Genomic DNA, 20,712 nt, shown 5'->3' with positions numbered 1-20,712 from the left:
GTGTCGGTAACGGCTTCGTTCGATTTATTTCGAGCTTACTCAGAGATCGCACTATTCGAGTAATTATAGATGGGTTCCCATCCAATAAGCATAAATTGACCGCAGGTGTAACCCAGGGCTCTGTTCTTTTTGCTTTTTCTTATTTTCATCAACGATCTGTTGGGTCAGACATCGAATTCCATCTACTCATTTGCGGATGAAAGTAATCTCTGTCATTCGTACTCATTCGACCATAGGCCGAGTCTTTTAGAGATTGAGGACATGAGGCGGGTTATGGACTATACACTCTGCCAGGATTTGCTTGCCATTTCTGAGTGGGGTCGAATGAATCGAGTCGATTTTAATGCACGGAAGATTCAGTGCTGTTTGTTGTCACATAAATGACTCGCTGACCCATTACGATCATCTTTGTCTATCCACGGTGTTGATGTTGAGCAATCAGAAGCTCTTGATGTTCTGGGCATGAAAATACAAAGTGATGTCCTTTGGGCTAAACATATATTTGACGTGTCGAAAGAAGCATTCAAGTGTTTAGGCTTCCTTAAACGGTGTAAGAATTACTTCACTCCGTCTGATCTTCTTAACATCTACACCACTTTCATAAGGCCGAAAATGAAGTACAACTTACATGTATGGACTGCAGCTTCAAAATCATCCCTGGAGCTACTAGACCCTGTACAGAGAAGAGCGATGGCGTTGATTGGTGACAGTGGGGTATCCAACTCTATTGCCTCCCTTCATCATCGTCGCAATGTGATTTGTTTGGCGCTGTTCTATCTCTACTTTCATGGTGTGTGCTCGTCTGATATCAATCTTCTTATTCCTGATGTAAGGATGTATGTCAGGAATACTAGACATTCCAGGAACTCACACCCGTTTGTAATTGATTGGCCAGCGGACCGCACAATGCATTATAGAGAGAATTCTTATTTCGTCCGAACCGTTCGTATGTGGAATCGACTTCCGGCTAATGTTTTTCCCACCCACATTGACATCCTAAGATTTAAGACAAATGTCAATAAGCACTACATCCTTTTCCCCCTCCAATTCCTAACTTCCTCTCGCCAATGCAATGCACTGCATTCATAGGGGAAATCCTCTGTGTGTTGGCTGACAGAAAAAAAATTTTTTTCAAGAAATTTTATAACTCCATAACTGCAATGGACTTATTCATAAAATGGTATTTTTCTTGTCTTAATCTGTATTTCAATATGTGCCAAGTAAATATAGTCAAGTAATTATTGAAAACATTACATGTGCCCAAAGATTTACTATCATTATTATTGCATTTGCTGGCTATGGCTGCACTATGGTTCAGAATCGGAAATCATGCATAAAAACGGTAATAACTTCAGTTTTATTGATTGTTCTAATATTAGTTTTATTAACAATTTATTATAGAGAATGTTTATAGGTTTCTTTCGAACGATGCGATGTGGTTGTTGTTGTCCTAAATCGAAAATTTGTAATATTCCAAAATTATTTCCTAAGAGCACACTTGATTCCAAGGATTTAAATGGTCGAGCAATTCTAGGTTAGGGGATGTTATTAGTAGCAGTCCCGTGCAGATTCACTTAGGCAAATTTTTGTTCATTGTGAGAGCACAGTTGCAAGAGACCTTAAAAGAGTGTACTTTAGAGTTTAGCCACCAACTTGATTTTTAAAGTCTAGATTTCGGAGCCCCCGGCAGATACGGGATAACTATGAGCACCACACAGGCTGGAACTTTAAGCTCCGACTTGTGTGGTGTCCATCGTTATCACAGGAAGCTTAGCTGAAAGCTACCGGGCGCGTCCACAGTTTGCGGATTGAAAGCTCCGTTTTTATGCGGAGTAGCTGCAAATGCGGCCGCGGGCACTCAGCGATTTTCGAGAGGAGAGTCTCAGTGAGGAGTCAGGTGGCACTGGCTCTTAATTAAATACTGAGTGCCAATGATACTCGAGATGACCAGTGGCCAACATCAGTGTCTGTTCCCAGGTTAGGGGCGGCTGGAGGCGAGCGTCGGATCTTGGAGCAAGCGGCTCGCCACAACGAGGGATACATGTGCAATCCCACAAAACTTATGCGGTTGGGGCGCTGGGCAAGTCAGATGGTCATGAGTGGGCAAGATAGTCATGAGAGAATCCGTCGTACAAAATTTCAGGCAAATTGGATAATAATTGCGACCTCTAGAGGCTCAAGAAGTCAAGATCCCAGATCGGTTTATATGGCAGCTATATCAGGTTATTAACCGATTTGAAACATACTTGGCAATTTTATCCCAATCGGATAAGAATTGCGCAAGAACACGTCGTGCAAAATTTTTTCCCAATCGGATAAGAATTGCGCACACTAGAGGCTCAAGAAGTCGAGACCCAAGATCGGTTTATATGGCAGCTGTATCAAAACATGGACCGATATGGCCCATTTACAATACCAACCGACCTACACTAATAAGAAGTATTTGTGCAAAATTTCAAGCGGCTAGCTTTACTCCTTCGGAAGTTAGTGCTTTCGACAGACAGACAAACGGACGGACGGACAGACGGACGGACAGACGGACGGACAGACGGACGGACAGACGGACAGACGGACAGACGGACGGACAGACGGACGGACAGACGGACGGACAGACGGACGGACAGACGGACGGACAGACGGACGGACAGACGGACGGACAGACGGACGGACAGACGGACGGACAGACGGACGGACAGACGGACGGACAGACGGACGGACAGACGGACGGACGGACGGACAGACGGACAGACGGACAGACGGACAGACGGACGGACAGACGGACGGACGGACATGGCTAGATCGACATAAAATTTCACCACGTTCAAGAATATATATACTTTATGGGGTCTCAGACGAATATTTCCAGTGGTTACAAACAGAATGACGAAATTAGGACCCCCCAAACGTTGACGACCCACGCAAACGAAAAAAGGACCATGCTCTGCGGATCTGCACCTGGAATGTCCGCTCCCTTTATAGAGAAGGTGCAGTTTACACGCTGGCGGATGTATTAGAGAAGTACAAGACAGATATTACCGCCTTACAGGAAGTGCGATGGACTGGGAATGGCGTCACTACAACACCAAACGGTGACGAACTATACTATAGCTGCCATAACACGAGGTATGAATTTGGCTGTGGATTGGTTGTTAGTCGGAGACTGAAACACCTTGTCTCCATCTTTACTCCGATGGATGAGAGGCTAGCCACAATCCGCATAAAAGCCAAATTCTTCAACATCAGCCTTATTTGGGCCCATGCCCTGACCGAAGACAAAGACGAGCAGACCAAGCATATTTTCTACGAGCGCCTAAAAAGAGAATATGAACGCTGCCCCGCCCATGATATTCAAATCGTTCTGGGAGATTTTAATGCGAATATGGGGAGGGAAGACATTTTTGGTCCAACAGTCGGAAAGTTTAGCCTCCACGAGATAACGTCCAGTAATGGGTTGACGCTGATAAATTTCGCCGCGACAAAAAACATGGTAGTTCAACAAAAAATTATTCACAAAGCCACATGGCTGTCACCCGATCAAAACACGAGGAACCAAACTGATCACATTGTGATAGATGGAAGGCATTCATCCAGCGTGTTAGATGTACGATCGATCCGTGGAGCGAATATAGATTCGGATCATTACCAGATCATTATCTGTCTGACACTGCACGGAAACTGGACATTGAAAAGCTGCAAACACAACAAATAACAGCGGCATATTGCACTCGACTGACCCAACTGCTTGATGAAAGCACTCCTTCTTCCGATGATATAATGGCGCAGTGGCAAACTATTGCCCACTCCATGGAAAATGCCGCGAAATCCGTACTTTGGTACCGGAAGCCTCCTCCAAGAAACCCATGGTACGACCAAGAATGTCGAGATGCTACTGAAGCCAAGAATGCGGCATATAGAGCAACCCTGCAATCAGTAGCAAAGCGCCAGATGAAGGAGAGGTATCGGGAGATAAGGAGAGAGGAGAAACGTCTATTCCGCAGAAAGAAAAAGGAAATGGAACGAAGTGAGTGTGAGTGAATTAAGATGTACAAGAGTCAGAATGAAGTCCAGAAATTCTACCAAAGAATTAAACACCAAACCGATGGCTTTGGAGCAGGCACATCCTCCTGCAGAGACAAAGAAGGTAATCTGGTAACTGATACAGATAACATGCTGAGAATATAGAGCAGGCACATCCTCCTGCAGAGACAAAGAAGGAAATCTGGTAACTGACACAGATAGCATGCTGAGAATATGGAAAGAACATTGTACCCAACTGCTAGTGTCCAACATTGGCGGCGAAGAGGATACCGCAGAACCAGTCCGTGATGATGGTATAGAATATTAACCTCCTAGTCAGAATAAGGTCCAAGTAGCAGTGACCCGACTAAAGAACAACAAGGCAGCAGGAGCTGACGGGTTACCCTCTGAACTATTTAAGACCGGAGGCGACACGCTGATTAGGCGTATGCATCAGCTTATCTCCACAATCTGGCTAGAAGAACGCATACCCGATGATTGGAACCTCAGCATAGTATGTCCCGTACACAAGAAAAGAGACAAGACGGAATGTGCCAACTACAGAGGAATAAGTCTCCTCCCCATCGCATACAAGATACTCTCGAGCGTACTATGTGAAATATTAAAACTTAAAATCAATTAGATAATTGGGCCCTACCAATGCGGCTTTAGACCTGGTAAATCCACCCTAGATTCACGCTTCGCGTAATCCTGGAAAAGACCCCAGAAGGACAAATCAACACCTACCATCTCTTTGTTGACTACAAAGCCGCTTTCGATACTCCTTTACGTTCAAAGGTATTTCAAGCAATGTCTGAATTTGGTATCCCTGTAAAATTAATAGACTCTGCAGGATGACACTTGCTGATATGCGTTCCTCAGTAAGAATAGGAAAGAATCTCTCCGAACCATTTAATACCAAACGAGGTTTCAGACAAGGATACAGCCTATTGTGTGATCTATTTAATATCCTGCTGAAGAAGATTATACGAGATGCAGATGTGAATAGATATGGCACACTAATCACAAGAGAACACATGCTACTCGTCTATGCAGACCACATCGATATCATAGGTCGGTCACTGGAAGTAGTAACTGCATTGAAATTGAAAGAATCGAAAGAGAGTCAGTGAAAATGGGTCTGGCAGTAAATGGAGATAAGACGAAATGGATGGTTTCAGCTCCCAAAAAGCCTTGCACAACCGAGCAGATAAAGAAAATGGAGAAAGTTGGGAACCACAACATTGAAGCAGTCAGTAACTTTATCTACCTCGGTACCGCCGTGACCGAAACGAATGACACCAGTTTTGAGATTAAGCGAAGAATAATACTGGCAAACAGATGCTACTTTGACAAACAAAGATTACACTTTACAAGACACTGATACTTCCCGTGTTGTTATATGATCCTGAAGTTTGGGTACTTGTAAAAACAGATGAGGCAGTGCTTGGAGTATTTGAGAGAATGATTCTTCGTAAAATATATAGACCAGTTTGCGTTAATGGAGAATATAGGCGACATATGAACCACGAGCTGTATGACGACGATAGCATAGTTACATGCATCAAAATACAACGGCTGCGTTGACTAGGTCATGTTGTCAGAATGTATGAAGAAGCTCTAGCGAAGAAGTCTTCCCGCAAACCGGGAAGACCACAAGTCCGATGGAAAGTTCAAGTGGTGGGAGACATCTCGAAACTTGGTGCCAGAGATTATATAATGAGTGCAGAAGATCGAGGCGCTCGGAACGCTATTCTACGTTCGGCTAGTGGAACAAATATTCTGTCATAGCCTATTAAAGTAAAGTAAAGTAAAATTTCGGAGCCACTGTGCATCTATTACACTCAATAACTGTTCATGTTATATGTTTTCCTTTTTCTGCTAATTAATTAATAACACCCTTTTGCTATTGCCAGTAGATTTATTGCCCTAATTACTCAACAGCGCACAATAATTACTGTGAAAATATGAATAGTGAACTTTGGGGTTGAATTGCTAGCTGTTAAAATACAATGTCTAAATAGAATAGAATTTCAAAGATTCATTAATAGCTCGATTAAATAATCGATACATGATGTAGTTTTAATTAACAACAAATAATTCTTATACATACTGCTGAAATTATACACATACAAAAAGATTACAGATATAAATTAAAGATTTTTACCCGATCGAAGACTTTTTGTGGTGATTTCAAGCCTAAGAAGAAAGACTCTTAGATAACGATACAAGAATCTATAACGAATGAGACTTTAAAAGAAAGGAAGCCTTTATAATAGCAATACTATATTTACATTAAAGATGTTTTACGTTTAAAAAAATTAAAAAATTCAATATCTAATTCATTAACCATTTTTGCCTTACGACTTCTATATTGATTTTTGCCTTTACTAATTCAAGAGATAAAAACTTCCTTAATACCAAGTGAAAGCTTACTTCATTAAAGGAACCGTTTGGCTACCTCTGGCTCATTATAAGTATGAACATCTTGTGCATAGCTTGCGTGAAAACATATTTTATATGGTTTTGTTTTCAATTTCCATTTAACAACTTTCCTAGAAAATAATTTTTCCCAGACAAAATGTCTGCCATTTGAGAAGCATAAAAAGAATATTTTATTACAAAGTATGGTTGCCCAAAAAGTAATTGCGGATTTCTTAAAAGAAAGTAAATGCATCTTTAATAAAACTTAGAATGAACTTTAATCAAATGTACTTTTTCTACACTTTTTTTCTAAAGCAAGCCAAAAGTAACAGCTGATAACTGACAGAAGAAAGAATGCAATTACAGAGTCACAAGCTGTGAAAAAATCCGCAATTACTTTTTGGGCAACCCAATAAGTTATCAAAAAAAAGTAATGTTTTCAATTATTTAAATACTGAGGTAAAGTGGTTCGGCATGAGGTAAAGTTTTCACAAGTGTAAGCCAAAGCTTACTTCTGGGAATCTCCGTGGTGTACCGAAAACATGGTTCAAGTGTACCGAAAACATGGTGTCATAACCTGACAAGAATATCAAAAACATATTCAGCAGTTTTTGGTAAGCCCCGGCAGATAAGATGCTTGCCTACTCAGATTACCATAAAGATTGTATAAGATTCGTTTCCCCTCACAGGTTTTTGTCTATCACTGCTTATTGTCGACTGCTCATTTCGGACTGGACTGTTCATGCCTTCCTCTGACTTATTAGGGTGTAAGGTTATACTGGTAAGTCAGTCTGAAATTAAACTCTCGGACAATTATTCTCCATCATGATACCAAAGTAGCTACAAACCAAAAGTTTTACCTGAGCCGCTTTTTAATAAAAATGACTGTACCACTATTCCTGATAGAACTGATTTGAACTACAATATCCCTTGTTACAAAAGTTACATAGACTTCTATACGAATGGTTCCAAACTAAACGACTAGATGGGCTTTGGGGTCTACTCTAAAGATCTAGAACTGGTCATGTCGAAGAGATTACCCGACCACTGCAGTGTGTATCAAGCAGAGATCCTTGGAGATCCTTCGGAAAGAGCGTGGTCCATATTGTATTTCCTGTAAACGGTTTCAGTCCACTATTTCCCAGTTGGCCACAGTGGGCCATTATCCTGGAAAAAGGGGGCATTATATACACAAATTACCAAATTTAGCCAAAAATGGCCAATATCTTGGTTTCTTTAATACTTATGGCTCCAAATTGAGTAGATTCGGAAAGAGCGTGGTCCTGTAAACGGTTTCAGCCCACTATTTCCCAGTTGGCCACAGTGGGCCTTTATCCTGGAAAAATGGGGCATCATATACACAAATTACCAAATTGCCAAAAATGGCCCATATCTTGGTTTCTTTAATACTAAGGGCTCCAAATTGAATAGATTCGGAGAGGGCGTGGTCCTTATTATATTTCCTGTAAACGGTTTCAGCCCACTATTTCCCAGTTGGCCACAGTGGGCCATTATCTATGCAAAATGAGGCATAATATATATAAATGACCAAAATTTGCCAAAAATGCCCAATATCTTGGTTTCTTTAATACTTAGGGCTCCAAATTGAATAGATTCGGAGAGGGCGTGGTCCATATTATATTTCCTGTAAACGGTGTCAGCCCACAATTTCCCAGTTGGCCACAGTGGGCCATTATCCTGGAAAAAGGGGGCATCATATACACAAATTCCCAAATTTTGCCAAAAATGGCCAATATCCTGGTTTCTTTAATACTTAGGGCTCCAAATTTAATAGATTCGGAAAGGGCGTGGTACTTATTATATTTCCTGAAAACGGTGTCAGCCCACTATTTCCCAGTTGGTCACAGTGTGACTATTTTTTCTTTTGAGTGATGAATTAAATTCTATATCCATATTTCTTTTACGACTTGTATTTTATTTTTATTGTCAAAATTATTTGCTAAATTGTTGCTACCGCTGTTGTAGCATAAACTTGTGGCAACGTCTTAGATACATAACTATGGGATTTTTGAGCGAAGTTTTAGAAAACTTCTCCCCAAAGAGGTATAGCATTGGGCACATCCTTTGGACCCGGTTATAAAAAGGGGGTCCCTCATCATTAAGCTTACGGTTGAATCGAATAGCACTCATTAATGTGCAATAAGTTTGCCTTAATGGAATGTGAAATTGCAACCAGTCTATCTCACACCTGAAAGATTCTGAACCCACCAAAACCCTATTTGATTCCCTTTTCAAGGAATTGAATGAAGACTCCCAGCCCGGTTTCCCTTTCTATCATATTTAGACCCTATCGTATAGAAGGTCCCGGGAAGGGCAGATTACGTCCAGCCCGGAGATCTCTTTTTGGAAAAACAACGTCGTAAGGATTCCCCTGGTATATAATCTTTCGCGCTTCTTATAGCATGCTGCCACGTGGCATCGTCAGCTCTCATCAAAATAGAAGAGTGCCCAACATATGAGGATTCCCAGGTACGAGTATCTGACTCCGTCAGTCTTTGGGTGATCTTCGTTACCACTCACCTAACATACAAACACAAAGGTCAAGGATCAAGAATGGCATTCAAGCCTCTCTCTGGGGCACTCCTCCTTGTTCAAGAGATCAGCACCGCCTCGACACCCCAAACCTGATCGTTCATACTGAGGAGGGCACAGTTGTCCAAAGCCCATTGCCATGGGTGAAAATTGGCCATGCCGCATTTTACATTCTGTAGTTTCTTTCAGCAATCAATTACTACACTATACCCAGTAAGAGTTCAACTCAAAGCATTGAGATCCACTTCAAAGGATTGACGGCAGCATTCCCCAAAGAGGGCTAATGGTCCATTCTGCGTTAGATTCCTATTTTCCAAGATGTTCTATTGTCCACCGAACTTCGCAAAAACATGCACATTTCCCTTGATGTAAAGCTGAGCAGAGTTGGATTAGAAGTCAGAGATGGAGTTGCAGTCGAAGAATATTCCGAGGTCGAGATGTTTCGGAGTTGAGCAAACTTGCCTAATTTTCAACAACGACAGATCTCGGAGAAAGGTGGAGCAATTCCAGTGAAATTTCGTTTGCTCTCTTATAGCAACATAAAAACAAACATATTTAAGTGCCTAAGCCTAGGATGGGCGCCCTTCTCAAAATTTCGCCGAATGGATATAAAGACTTATCACCATAATAATGGACACCAATGAAATATATTTGAAAGTAGAAAACGACGATCTGATGTCCAATATTTGGGCCAAGTATTTGAGGGCCGTCCCACCGACGATGCCAATATAGGGCTTAAATGGAAGATATTTGGGAGTAGAGCTCTCTCTCAGCTCTCTCTCTCATATTTACCGGCCATGGTTATATTAGGCTTAAATGAAAGGTATTTGGAAGTATAGCACGAATTTGATATCCACATTTGTGTCTGAGTGGCTCTCACACCCACAAAACACCGCCAAACAGAACTAAATAAACCACCACGGCAATGTAGGGCTCATATAAAAGGTATTAGAGAATGGAGGAAGTCCCCTTCAGTAAATATTCTATATATAAAAGTAATCCAAGATTACCACTGCAATGCTCGTGGGTCTGATACGAATACCCACCAGATTTCACTAAATAAGGTTGTGACAAGAACATTCCATTAAGAAACAGGGAATACTTCTCCCATATCAATATGTGCATTCCGATTAAAGTTTAAGCTCAATGATAATGGGCCTACTTTCTCATGTCGAGTTCGAACGGCGTGCCACATAGCGACACCTCTTGGAAGAGAAGATTTAACATGGCAGGATACCTCAAAAACGTTGCCATTATTTGTAAGGGAATAACCATCGCTAAAAAATGTTCTGATGTTCACGCCGAAAATTTAATCCAGGACATGCTTCGGCGCCACTGTGGCCTACCAGTACTTGCCATTATTCTCTTTTATGTTTTCTCATATTTTCGACAATGTTAACCGGCACATTTTGTCATCCTCAATGTTCAAGGGGCCTTTCCACTATTGGTTTTCGGCAAGTGACGTAACATTCTACTATTGAGCCATGAATACCCACCATAGTATTGTTAAGTTTAAGACAGGTCAACGCGGTAGCCAAGTACGAGGGAAGAGTAAGGGGGGTTTGGGTTGGATTCCCACCATACACCTGGTCTGTAGCTAATGTGCTATTACTAAAATAATCTAAATGAGTCTGTTTAGAAAATAGACTGTCACTCTAACCTTATCTAACCGAGGCAGCCCTCGTTTACTTTAGCTTTCATTATGCCTATGAATAATTCATTTCCATTGCAATTCACATGCCTGCGATGTATTTTCTCTCGCTTTTCTTTCCTTTAAACATGAACATCATTAAGATTGATACAAACACTAAAACAAATATAAAAAAAAACTTTTTTCCTCAAACTTTGGAGAATGTCATGTCCGAAGGAGCAGGACGAACAAATCAAAATATTAAATAAACATATCTTGCTGACGTCACAACACAGATCCCTAAGGTGTATGGCTAACAAAGCTAATGAGATAAGTGTGTATGTATTTCTGGAAAAGGAAAATTCTTTGAATTTTCTTCATTCAGTCATATGGGAGGAGAGGGCAGAATGTTACATGTTGAGACGCTGAGGTAAGTTTATACTTAAAACGAAACGGTGGCAGGAAAATGAAGAATTCCTAATGTCTTGTAAAAGCTATGTTACTATACTAAGGCCAGGGCAGCCAAGGAGGAATAGAGTTGGCATCCTACCATATAAAACAGCAGGCGGAAGTTGGTAGCGGTTACTGCTACCTTTGAAAATGTCAAATAAGAGTCAATTAAAGTTAGACTGACAGGTTAGAAATTATCAACATTTGCCGGTAGAACTGAAAACTACACGTTTTTCCTTAAAGGTTGTTTCTTCAATCCAAAACCTGTTTTTGTTGAAAACCAAGTCTTGGGAGCTTATTTGTATCATTGCTCAAATATTCAAAATAAACAGAATTTCTTTTTTCTGGGTCAATGGAATGGAATGAAGAAAACTGAAATTGCACCACAAGCAAGTTAAGGCGGAAAGACAAACAGCCCCAAGTTTTAATGGCAAACACTTCAAGAATTGATTTTTTCCACCACCCCATCTTACTTTGGCTAGCTGGCTTTGCACTACGAATAATAAGGTCTTGAGTCTTTCTGTAGCAGTGTTCAATTTGGGCAAAAATGTCTCATAAAATGATTTCTTGTTATTTTCTTTTGCCCCACTTCTTGCGAGGTGGCGGCCCTATGCTCATCATCAACGTTGTCCTATAGCTTTGCAAAGGACTTTTTGCAAACCAAGCTGGCAGCAGGGGAAGGGTTCAAAGGAAAGATTCGAAGCAGACACGTTTGTTCAATGGTTCGCTGGAAAAGTAAACATACTTAAGCGAAATTATTTTTATGATTTTTCCCTCCATAAAAATGAGCTTTAGTGTATAGCCTCCCTTTACAACTTCCCCTTCTTCTTCTACTACTCCATTGTTGGACATTGTGTAATAATTTTGGTGGCACATGGAGATGTAGTATAAGGCAGAGAGCCAAAAGGCTATGTGCTTAAGGTGGCAGGCTGTGAGTGAGTGTTTCCACCTAATGAAAAAGGCCGCCGGCCTTTTTCCATTGTTTTAAATCAGTATCGACCAAGTTTTGGTAACCAAAAAAAAAACATGGTTTAACCACCAGCGTCGTCCTTCATACATATACGTATTCCAATTATTTTTTTTATATTTTTTTGTGTTACTAAGTTTAATTTTGTATGTCCTTTATTTTTAGTCACATCCTTTTTTTCTCCTGTTGTTGTTTTTCATATTAAAACAATTTCATCAAGTGCATCCATCTAGCACCATTGGGAGAAAGGGAGAGAGTAGGTCATCTGGAGATTTATGATCTGGCCATTTAATATTTATGAAATGCTACTTCGTTTATGTTTCCTTATAACAATGATTGAGCTGTTCCCCCCCGGTGAGAATTGCTTGGCCGTATTATGGTTTTTTTATGATAGATAGAGAAAAAACCGTAAAGTGGAAATTTTCTGTTTTTTTCTCCGGCTTGCCATAAAAAAAAAATAAAATTAAATTTTATGAGAATATGAATTAATTTTGATAAGTGTTTGCATTATGACATAAGAATAGAATTATGGCATTATAATCTTAAGCACTTAATTAATTCAGCCCAGCTGAATTGGATTTTCTATAGGAAATCTTCAATTCAGCCCAGCTGAATTGGGTTTTCTATAGGAAAACTTCAATTCAGCCTGGCTGAATAGGGTTTTCTATAGGAAAACTTCAATTCAGCCCAGCTGAATAGGGTTTTCTATAGGAAAACTTCAATTCAGCTGGGCTGAATTGGGTTTTCTATAGGAATACTTCAATTCAGCCCAGCTGAATTGGGTTTTCTATAGGAAAACTTCAATTCAGCCCAGCTGAATTGGGTTTTCTGTAGGAAAACTTCAATTCAGCTCAGCTGAATTGGGTTTTCTATAGGAAAACTTCAATTCAGCCTGGCTGAATAGGGTTTTCTATAGGAAAACTTCAATTCAGCCTGGCTGAATAGGGTTTTCTATAGGAAAACTTCAATTCAGCCTGGCTGAATAGGGTTTTCTATAGGAAAACTTCAATTCAGTCTGGCTGAATAGGGTTTTCTATAGGAAAACTTCAATTCAGTCTGGCTGAATAGGGTTTTCTATAGGAAAACTTCAATTCAGCCTGGCTGAATAGGGTTTTCTATAGGAAAACTTCAATTCAGCCTGGTTGAATAGGGTTTTCTATAGGAAAACTTCAATTCAGCCTGGTTGAATAGGGTTTTCTATAGGAAAACTTCAATTCAGACCAGCTGAATTGGGTTTTCTATAGGAAAACTTCAATTCAACCTGGCTGAATTGGGTTTTCTATAGGAAAACTTCAATTCAGACCAGCTGAATTGGGTTTTCTATAGGAAAACTTCAATTCAGCCCAGCTGAATGGGGTTTTCTATAGGAAAACTTCAATTCAGCCCAGCTGAATTGGGTTTTCTATAGGAAAACTTCAATTCAGCCCAGCTGAATTGGGTTTTCTATAGGAAAACTTCAATTCAGCCTGGCTGAATAGGGTTTTCTATAGGAAAACTTCAATTCAGCCTGGCTGAATAGGGTTTTCTCTAGGAAAACTTCAATTCAGCCTGGCTGAATAGGGTTTTCTTTAGGAAGACTTCAATTCAGCCTGGCTGAATAGGGTTTTCTTTAGGAAAACTTCAATTCAGCCTGGCTGAATAGGGTTTTCTTTAGGAAAACTTCAATTCAGCCTGGCTGAATAGGATTTTCTTTAGGAAAACTTCAATTCAGCCTGGCTGAATAGGGTTTTCTTTAGGAAAACTTCAATTCAGCCTGGCTGAATAGGGTTTTCTTTAAGAAAACTTCAATTCAGCCTGGCTGAATAGGGTTTTCTTTAAGAAAACTTCAATTCAGCCTGGCTGAATAGGGTTTTCTTTAAGAAAACTTCAATTCAGCCTGGCTGAATAGGGTTTTCTATAGGAAAACTTCAATTCAGCCTGGCTAAATAGGGTTTTCTCTAGGAAAACTTCAATTCAGCCTGGCTGAATAGGGTTTTCTTTAGGAAAACTTCAATTCAGCCTGGCTGAATAGGGTTTTCTATAGGAAAACTTCAATTCAGCCTGGCTGAATTGGGTTTTCTATAGGAAAACTTCAATTCAGCCCAGCTGAATTGGGTTTTCTATAGGAAAACTTCAATTCAGCCTGGCTGAATAGGGTTTTCTATAGGAAAACTTCAATTCAGCCTGGCTGAATAGGGTTTTCTCTAGGAAAACTTCAATTCAGCCTGGCTGAATAGGGTTTTCTTTAGGAAAACTTCAATTCAGCCTGGCTGAATAGGGTTTTCTTTAGGAAAACTTCAATTCAGCCTGGCTGAATAGGGTTTTCTATAGGAAAACTTCAATTCAGATTGGCTGAATAGGGTTTTCTATAGGAAAACTTCAATTCAGCCTGGCTGAATAGGGTTTTCTATAGGAAAACTTCCATTCAGCCTGGCTGAATTGGATTTTCTATAGGAAAACTTCAATTCAGCCCAGCTGAATAGGGTTTTCTATAGGAAAACTTCAATTCAGCCCAGCTGAATAGGGTTTTCTATAGGAAAACTTCAATTCAGCCCAGCTGAATTGGGTTTTCTATAGGAAAACTTCAATTCAGCCTGGCTGAATAGGGTTTTCTATAGGAAAACTTCAATTCAACCCAATTCAGCTGGGCTGAATTGAAGTTTTCCTATAGAAAACCCAATTCAGCTGGGCTGAATTGAAGTTTTCCTATAGAAAACTCAATTCAGCTGGGCTGAATTGAAGTTTTCCTATAGAAAACCCAATTCAGCTGGGCTGAATTGAAGTTTACCTATAGAAAACCCAATTCAGCCGGGCTGAATTGAAGTTTTCCTATAGAAAACCCAATTCAGCTGGGCTGAATTGAAGTTTTCCTATAGAAAACCCTATTCAGCTGGGCTGAATTGAAGTTTTCCTATAGAAAATCCAATTCAGCCAGGCTGAATTGAAATTTTCCTATAGAAAACCCTATTCAGCCAGGTTGAATTGAAGTTTTCCTGTGGAAAACCCAATTCAGCTGGGCTGAATTAATTAAGTGCTTAAGATTATAATGCCATAATTCTATTCTTATGTCATAATGCAAACACTTATCAAAATTAATTCATATTCTCATAAATGAATAGGGTTTTCTATAGGAAAACTTCAATTCAGCCTGGCTGAATAGGGTTTTCTATAGGAAAACTTCAATTCAGCCTGGCTGAATAGGGTTTTCTATAGGAAAACTTCAATTCAGCCTGGCTGAATAGGGTTTTCTATAGGAAAACTTCAATTCAGCCTGGCTGAATAGGGTTTTCTATAGGAAAACTTCAATTCAGCCTGGCTGAATAGGGTTTTCTATAGGAAAACTTCAATTCAGCCTGGCTGAATAGGGTTTTCTATAGGAAAACTTCAATTCAGCCTGGCTGAATAGGGTTTTCTATAGGAAAACTTCAATTCAGCCTGGCTGAATAGGGTTTTCTATAGGAAAACTTCAATTCAGCCTGGCTGAATAGGGTTTTCTATAGGAAAACTTCAATTCAGCCTGGCTGAATAGGGTTTTCTATAGGAAAACTTCAATTCAGCCTGGCTGAATAGGGTTTTCTATAGGAAAACTTCAATTCAGCCTGGCTGAATAGGGTTTTCTATAGGAAAACTTCAATTCAGCCTGGCTGAATAGGGTTTTCTATAGGAAAACTTCAATTCAGCCTGGCTAAATAGGGTTTTCTATAGGAAAACTACAATTCAGCCTGGCTGAATAGGGTTTTCTATAGGAAAACTTCAATTCAGCCTGGCTGAATAGGTTTTCTATAGGAAAACTTCAATTCAGCCTGGCTGAATAGGGTTTTCTATAGGAAAACTTCAATTCAGCCTGGCTGAATAGGGTTTTCTATAGGAAAACTTCAATTCAGCCTGGCTGAATAGGGTTTTCTATAGGAAAACTTCAATTCAGCCAGGAAAACTTCAATTCAGCCTGGCTGAATAGGGTTTTCTATAGGAAAACTTCAATTGTTCAGATTTTCGATAGGCAGGCATGTCTGGAAGCGACGCTGAATATGCAGCCCATTGGAGCCTATATTGGGAACTGGGTCACTAAGATCGCGCTTAGCCTGAGGGAGCTTGGCATGCTGAAAGAGGACAGGTGGGGTCACAGTTCCATTCTGGATGTGGAGGGTAGACTGAGGAGGATCTCCGACTACCTGTCATCGATAAGGACATTCAGGATTCATTTTACCGGGAGGGATGAATGCAGAGCAAATAATGTTTTTGAGGAATATGAGACCTCGAACTTCACCGATAGCTCTAGGATGAAGTCAGGTACTGGATTGGGAGTCTAGTTGATCTACTCCGACGCACTCAATATCGGTATGTCTCTGAGACTACTAGACGAATGTACGCTCTTTCAGCAAAGGACTGTGACAATACAGATGCCGCAAGAGAAATTCTGGTAAGACATTTACCGACCTCTAAACTCAGGATACATGTGTATAATATGGCAGCGCTCAAGGCCTTGGGTTCTAGAACGGTGAGGTCGAGGTGTGTGGCGAATTGTTTGGAATAGGGAAAACTTCAATTCAGCCCAGCTGAATTGGGTTTTCTATAGGAAAACTTCAATTCAGCCCAGCTGAATTGGGTTTTCTATAGGAAAACTTCAATTCAGCCCAGCTGAATAGGGTTTTCTATAGGAAAACTTCAATTCAGCCCAGCTGAATAGGGTTTTCTATAGGAAAACTTCAATTCAGCCCAGCTGAATTGGGTTTTCTATAGGAAAACTTCAATTCAGCCTGGCTGAATAGGGTTTTCTATAGGAAAACTTCAATTCAACCCAATTCAGCTGGGCTGAATTGAAGTTTTCCTATAGAAAACTCAATTCAGCTGGGCTGAATTGAAGTTTTCCTATAGAAAACCCAATTCAGCTGGGCTGAATTGAAGTTTTCCTATAGAAAACCCAATTCAGCTGGGCTGAATTGAAGTTTTCCTATAGAAAACCCAATTCAGCTGGGCTGAATTGAAGTTTTCCTATAGAAAACCCTATTCAGCTGGGCTGAATTGAAGTTTTCCTATAGAAAATCCAATTCAGCCAGGCTGAATTGAAATTTTCCTATAGAAAACCCTATTCAGCCAGGTTGAATTGAAGTTTTCCTGTGGAAAACCCAATTCAGCTGGGCTGAATTAATTAAGTGCTTAAGATTATAATGCCATAATTCTATTCTTATGTCATAATGCAAACACTTATCAAAATTAATTCATATTCTCATAAATGAATAGGGTTTTCTATAGGAAAACTTCAATTCAGCCTGGCTGAATAGGGTTTTCTATAGGAAAACTTCAATTCAGCCTGGCTGAATAGGGTTTTCTATAGGAAAACTTCAATTCAGCCTGGCTGAATAGGGTTTTCTATAGGAAAACTTCAATTCAGCCTGGCTGAATAGGGTTTTCTATAGGAAAACTTCAATTCAGCCTGGCTGAATAGGGTTTTCTATAGGAAAACTTCAATTCAGCCTGGCTGAATAGGGTTTTCTATAGGAAAACTTCAATTCAGCCTGGCTGAATAGGGTTTTCTATAGGAAAACTTCAATTCAGCCTGGCTGAATAGGGTTTTCTATAGGAAAACTTCAATTCAGCCTGGCTGAATAGGGTTTTCTATAGGAAAACTTCAATTCAGCCTGGCTGAATAGGGTTTTCTATAGGAAAACTTCAATTCAGCCTGGCTGAATAGGGTTTTCTATAGGAAAACTTCAATTCAGCCTGGCTGAATAGGGTTTTCTATAGGAAAACTTCAATTCAGCCTGGCTAAATAGGGTTTTCTATAGGAAAACTACAATTCAGCCTGGCTGAATAGGGTTTTCTATAGGAAAACTTCAATTCAGCCTGGCTGAATAGGTTTTCTATAGGAAAACTTCAATTCAGCCTGGCTGAATAGGGTTTTCTATAGGAAAACTTCAATTCAGCCTGGCTGAATAGGGGTTTCTATAGGAAAACTTCAATTCAGCCTGGCTGAATAGGGTTTTCTATAGGAAAACTTCAATTCAGCCAGGAAAACTTCAATTCAGCCTGGCTGAATAGGGTTTTCTATAGGAAAACTTCAATTGTTCAGATTTTCGATAGGCAGGCATGTCTGGAAGCGACGCTGAATATGCAGCCCATTGGAGCCTATATTGGGAACTGGGTCACTAAGATCGCGCTTAGCCTGAGGGAGCTTGGCATGCTGAAAGAGGACAGGTGGGGTCACAGTTCCATTCTGGATGTGGAGGGTAGACTGAGGAGGATCTCCGACTACCTGTCATCGATAAGGACATTCAGGATTCATTTTACCGGGAGGGATGAATGCAGAGCAAATAATGTTTTTGAGGAATATGAGACCTCGAACTTCACCGATAGCTCTAGGATGAAGTCAGGTACTGGATTGGGAGTCTAGTTGATCTACTCCGACGCACTCAATATCGGTATGTCTCTGAGACTACTAGACGAATGTACGCTCTTTCAGCAAAGGACTGTGACAATACAGATGCCGCAAGAGAAATTCTGGTAAGACATTTACCGACCTCTAAACTCAGGATACATGTGTATAATATGGCAGCGCTCAAGGCCTTGGGTTCTAGAACGGTGAGGTCGAGGTGTGTGGCGAATTGTTTGGAATCCCTAAATAGGTTCTGGGTACACGATGTGACGCTGACATGGAGTCCCGGAAATGAGGGGCGGACGAATGCGCCAGAAGGGATTCGTCTACGCCGGGCGAACTAGTCATCAGTCTTGTCTACGTGCCATTGTCAAGCTACTAAAAATAGATGAAATGGCAAAAGCAGCTTCAGTGATGGGACTCGACGGATGGCTGCCGGACCGCTAGGCCGCTCTTTGTCTGTCTTCTACCAGAGGAAGACGAATGAGTTACTGGAGTGCGATAAGAGGTTGCTGAGTACCTTAACAGGCGTCGTAACCGGACCCATAAGCAACAGGCCGAATGGAGGCGAGCATGGGAATATTGCACAATGATTTTTACTGGAGTTGTCTTTATGAGGATGAGAAGAAGACTATCGAGCACTAGCTGTGTATGCGGGTCTGCAGTGATGCAATTTCTCTTTTTTTGGGGAGGCGGTTCTTCTGCGACCTTGCGAACGTACCTCTAGGAGGTCCCCTGAGATTTGTGGACGGGACAAAATGGTTTCAACGGAGGATGCCATAAGATCCGGTGAAGGCACATACGTGCTTGCGTGAGGTATATGCGTTTCCCCCCCACTCTGGTTCTCCATTCCACCCGTTTCTTTTATTCGTTTAGAACCTCTGGATATGAACCAAGATCTCACATCTTCTTACTTTTCCCTTTCTTTCTAGGGTGTCATAATGAGCCAAACTGTCCTCCAAATGAACTCCCCAGTGCTGAGCAAACCACCACCAGCCTGGCTGTACAAATTTTTGTATGGGAACACCTTAATTAACCCTAGATGTATACATATTTTCTGTAGAACAACTTGAATTCAGCCTAGCTGAATAAGGTTTTAGACTAGACTGGCTGGCTTACTGGCGAACGAAATGGAATTCATTACTTTCCCATTTTAGTTTTGGATAGATCTTTCAAAATATTTAAAAATAATATATTAAAAACTTAGTACACTTACCTTCGAATAGCTTTCCGTTGATCGTATATCGTTGATAGTCCAGGGCAACATGGCCGCGGAATAGCGTGGATCCACCGAGGCCGAGCCACGGTATGTTAGGGAGACCAAACGAGTTTTCATTTTTCTATGGTGTCAACTGATGCAAAACAAACGTAATCCCAATCTTGAATGTTGGTATAAATGCTCTATCAGAACATTTACTCTACTTGCTCACTAAGTGACGTAGGTTATCTATGATAGATGGCGCTTGTTTTCTTTTTGTTTTTTCTAAGTTCAAATTTGTTTTAAATTGCACTGTGGTACGTTTTGATTCTTTTTAGACGTCACACATACTTTTCAGTTTTAAATCACTAAAACACACACCCGCATTCGGAACCACACACTCACTGTTCTATTACACTAAAGGTGAAGACACAAATGAAAAAAAAAACAACAAAACATTAGAATGGGCTAAAATGGGGTTAAATACATTTTAATATTTAAATCAATATGTGAAACGGCGTCCCATAGACGTCACATGCATCACCAACAGCAAAATCATTTCGAATATGTCGCCTTTTATGAGTCAGAGAGAATGTGGCGGGCGGTAGTATGATTGTTGTCCTCGTTGCCGTTGCCGTTGCTGTTGCTGTCGCCGTCCTTTAACGTTTCGTTGTTGTTGTTGTTTTGTGTGTGAAACTCAGCAAAAAGAGGGGTTTCAAAAAAAGGACATTCTCCCTCAGTACAATGATGATGGTGCACTCTTGGAGCGAGGGTGTTTAAGATAATCGTTGTAGGCAGAACATACGAATTAACCAACGGACGGACAGACGGACAATATACAATTCATTTGTTTTTTCTTTCTTTTTTTGTTCTTTGACTGAGTGGAATGTATAGCTTTGTTGTGACGCGTTTGGTTTATAATTTCATTGTAGGACCTCTTGGCCATACAAAAGCAAAGAGATAAAGAGAGTGAGAAAGAAAGAGAGTAGGAGAAATTAGCACACAATTTTATTTTGTTTTTATCACTTGCCGCGCTGCACGCACATTTATATGGTCAGGCACAGTGGGGTAAATGTTACATTAGAATTAATAAAATTATGTTTTGGTTTTTTTAGAATAAG

General features: G+C 40.5%; 1 protein-coding gene across 3 annotated transcripts in view; it reads right to left on the bottom strand.

Moving 5' to 3' along the window:
- The window catches only part of LOC106088983 (TBC1 domain family member 4), a 121,512-nt gene that overhangs the window by 94,355 nt on the left and 6,445 nt on the right, over positions 1–20,712 (bottom strand). For all 3 annotated transcript variants that reach the window (XM_059362363.1, XM_059362362.1, XM_059362364.1), the window contains exon 2: positions 19,610–20,008. In XM_059362363.1, coding sequence (XP_059218346.1) covers positions 19,610–19,729 — 120 coding nt within the window. In that variant the 5' untranslated portion in view covers positions 19,730–20,008. The remainder of the gene's footprint in view (positions 1–19,609; positions 20,009–20,712) is intronic.

The sequence above is a fragment of the Stomoxys calcitrans genome, chromosome 2 (genome assembly GCF_963082655.1).
Source record: "Stomoxys calcitrans chromosome 2, idStoCalc2.1, whole genome shotgun sequence".
NCBI lineage: Eukaryota > Metazoa > Arthropoda > Insecta > Diptera > Muscidae > Stomoxys > Stomoxys calcitrans.
The sequence above is the reverse complement of the archived record's forward strand: the minus strand, read 5'-3'. Positions and strand labels throughout refer to the sequence as shown.